Raw genomic sequence first — 2,498 nt, forward strand, 5'->3', positions numbered from 1 at the left:
CCTCCTGCAGCAGCGCCCGGTACTGCTGGATCTCCTGCTCCAGGCGGGTCTTGATGCCCAGCAGCATCTTGTACTCCTGGCTCTGACCCTCCATCTCACAGCGGATGCTGGCCAGCTCCTCCTCCACCGAGTGGATCTGCCCCTGGATCTGTTGCAGCAGGCAGCCGTAGCGAGTCTCGGTTTCTGCCAAGGAGTTTTCCAGAGAGCTTTTCTGCAAGGCAAGGACAGGAGTTGAGGAAGAGGAGCTCTGGTGCTCCGTGCCCAACCTCAGGGGCTGGCCCCTGCCCACGTACCGTGCTGAGCTGCGCCTGCAGCTCGATCTCCAGGTTCTGCATCTCGCGCCGCAGCTCGGTCAGCTGGTGGCTGCTGGTCTGCATGTCCTGGCTGCTGGAGGTGACCTGGCGGTTGACCTCTTCGATCTGTGGAGGCAAACCCAGGGACGCTTTCTGAGCCACAGCATCCCCCCATTTCCCACAGGTTTGCTGTGGGAGAGCTCAGCTCTGCAGGGAGCTTCTCTCTTTGCTCCTGTCCCACTGCCAGCGTGTCTGGGCTGTCCCACCCAAGGGGACTCCACTCTGGGCATTGCTACCTACCTTGACTTCATACCACTGCTCCACCTCCCTGCGGTTCTTCTCGATGATCTGCTCGTATTCAGTTCTCAGGTCATTCAGGATCTTTGTCAAGTCCTGTCCAGGGGCAGCGTTGACCTCCACACTCACATCACCACCGGTCTGAGCCTGGAGCTGCCTCATTTCCTGCAGGGAGCCCAGAGAGACACACAAGAACACACACAGGTCATTTCTGTCGGCAAAGCAGAGACAATCCTTTGGCCTAAGGTGGAACTGAGTCCATGTGTGATGGTGGGAACCTGAAAGAATCCAAGGATCCTGCCTTGGCTGTGCTGTTTGTCATTGGATCGTACCTCCTCATGGTTTCTCTTCAGGGCAATCAGCTCGTCCTTCAAGGTCTCCAGCTCAGATTCCAGGGAAGATCTAACCAGAGTCAGATCATCCATGAGGTTTCTCAAGCCATTGATGTCAGCCTCCACGGTCTGACGGATGACCAGCTCATTCTCATACCTATGTCACACAAGAGAGTCAGAGAAATGGGTAAATGAGATGCTGACAGTCACTGGCACACATCCTTCCAAGGCCAGTGTCCCAGTAACACAGGAGGAGTCAGTAGCACTACCCAGGGCATTCCTGCCTTGTCTCCTGAGATGCTGAGCGGGATTGCACAGACACACAAGGCTCACAGGGAGGTACTCACTTCATTCGGAAATCATCGGCAGTCATCTTGCTGTTGTCGATGTCCAGCAGCAGCCTGTTGTTGTCCACAGTGGCAGAAATGATCTGCAAAATGGGAAGGTAGAAAGAAGACCCAAAGCTTTGGCAGGGTGTTGTCGTGGGTCTTGGAATTGCTTCCTACATTAATGCAGGGACTATATGGGAGGGTAATGCTCCAAACTCACTTTTCAATGAAACTTGTGCTATCACAGACTATCCTCCCAAACCCCTACTCTTTGCTTTCTTCTCTCCAGTTAGAGACAGTTCCCTGTGTGTCCCAAGGAGTGTGTTCAGCCCTTTCCCTGTACCGTGTTTATTCATGGATCATTTATTTTAATTTCTTGGTACCACGTCAACTGATCATAAGGCAAGACCTCAGTCCTCCGCCTGGTGTCTGTAGGAGTGTGCAGGGACAAAGGGAGCTCAGATCCTGCCATCCAGGTGCTTTGGCTTTGCACTCCATCCAGCTGAACTGAGTGGGAGCAGAGAGAAGCACTGGAAACCACCCACAGCTGGTTTGGAGACACTGCACAACGTGGGATTTCAGGAAAGAGGAAGGACAGAGGAGGAAGACCCTACAGGAGAGAAGAGCATGTGGGAGATGAAACCACATCAGCTGGGGCGATCCTACCTGATTCTGGAGCTGTTCAATGGCCTGGTAGTAGGAGCTGTAGTCCTTGGAAACGCTGGGGGCTTGTTTCCTGTACCACTCCCTGATGTGGTGCTCCAGCTGAGCGTTCTCCTCCTCCAGCCTTCGCACCTTGTCCAGGTAAGCCGCCAGGCGGTCGTTGAGGTTCTGCATGGTGACCTTCTCATTGCCACCCAGCAGCAGGTCCCCCCCCGAGATGAACCCCCCCGGGAAGCTCCCTGAGGAGAAGCCCCCCCCGTAGCCCCCGCAGGCTGCCCCGCCGTAGCTGCCCCCGCCGATGACGGAGGAGGCGTAGCGCCGGCACGACACCGAGGAGCTCCGGCCGCTGCTGCCTCCACAGCCGCCTCCTCCTCCTCCTCCTCCTCCGCTCCGGTACGAGGTGCTGGAGGTTCTCTTGATGGTGCAGCTCATGGTGGAAGGGATCAGATATCCAGCCCCCGAAGCAAAGCTCTGCGCAGCGACAAGACAGGGAATGCGAGTGCAGCGGGGCGTCCTCGCCGGTGGCTCTTTATACCCGGCTGGGTGGGTGTCACCTGCCAGGCAGTCCAGCTTCCCATGGGCTC

General features: G+C 56.5%; 1 protein-coding gene across 1 annotated transcript in view; it reads right to left on the reverse strand.

The window, feature by feature from the left end:
* The window catches only part of LOC114069269 (keratin, type I cytoskeletal 16-like), an 11,091-nt gene extending 8,670 nt beyond the window's left edge, over window positions 1-2,421 (reverse strand). The window contains exons 1-5 of the mRNA XM_027905935.1: window positions 1,918-2,421; window positions 1,270-1,352; window positions 923-1,079; window positions 594-755; window positions 294-419 (exon numbers count right to left, since the gene is read on the reverse strand). Coding sequence (XP_027761736.1) covers window positions 294-419; window positions 594-755; window positions 923-1,079; window positions 1,270-1,352; window positions 1,918-2,346 — 957 coding nt within the window. The 5' untranslated portion in view covers window positions 2,347-2,421. The remainder of the gene's footprint in view (window positions 1-293; window positions 420-593; window positions 756-922; window positions 1,080-1,269; window positions 1,353-1,917) is intronic.
* Window positions 2,422-2,498: the final 77 nt, after the last annotated feature.

Source organism: Empidonax traillii, unplaced genomic scaffold, assembly GCF_003031625.1.
Source record: "Empidonax traillii isolate 1590-97213 ecotype Southwest subspecies unplaced genomic scaffold, ASM303162v1 scaffold1222:size288430, whole genome shotgun sequence".
In the NCBI taxonomy this organism is placed as follows: Eukaryota; Metazoa; Chordata; class Aves; order Passeriformes; family Tyrannidae; genus Empidonax; species Empidonax traillii.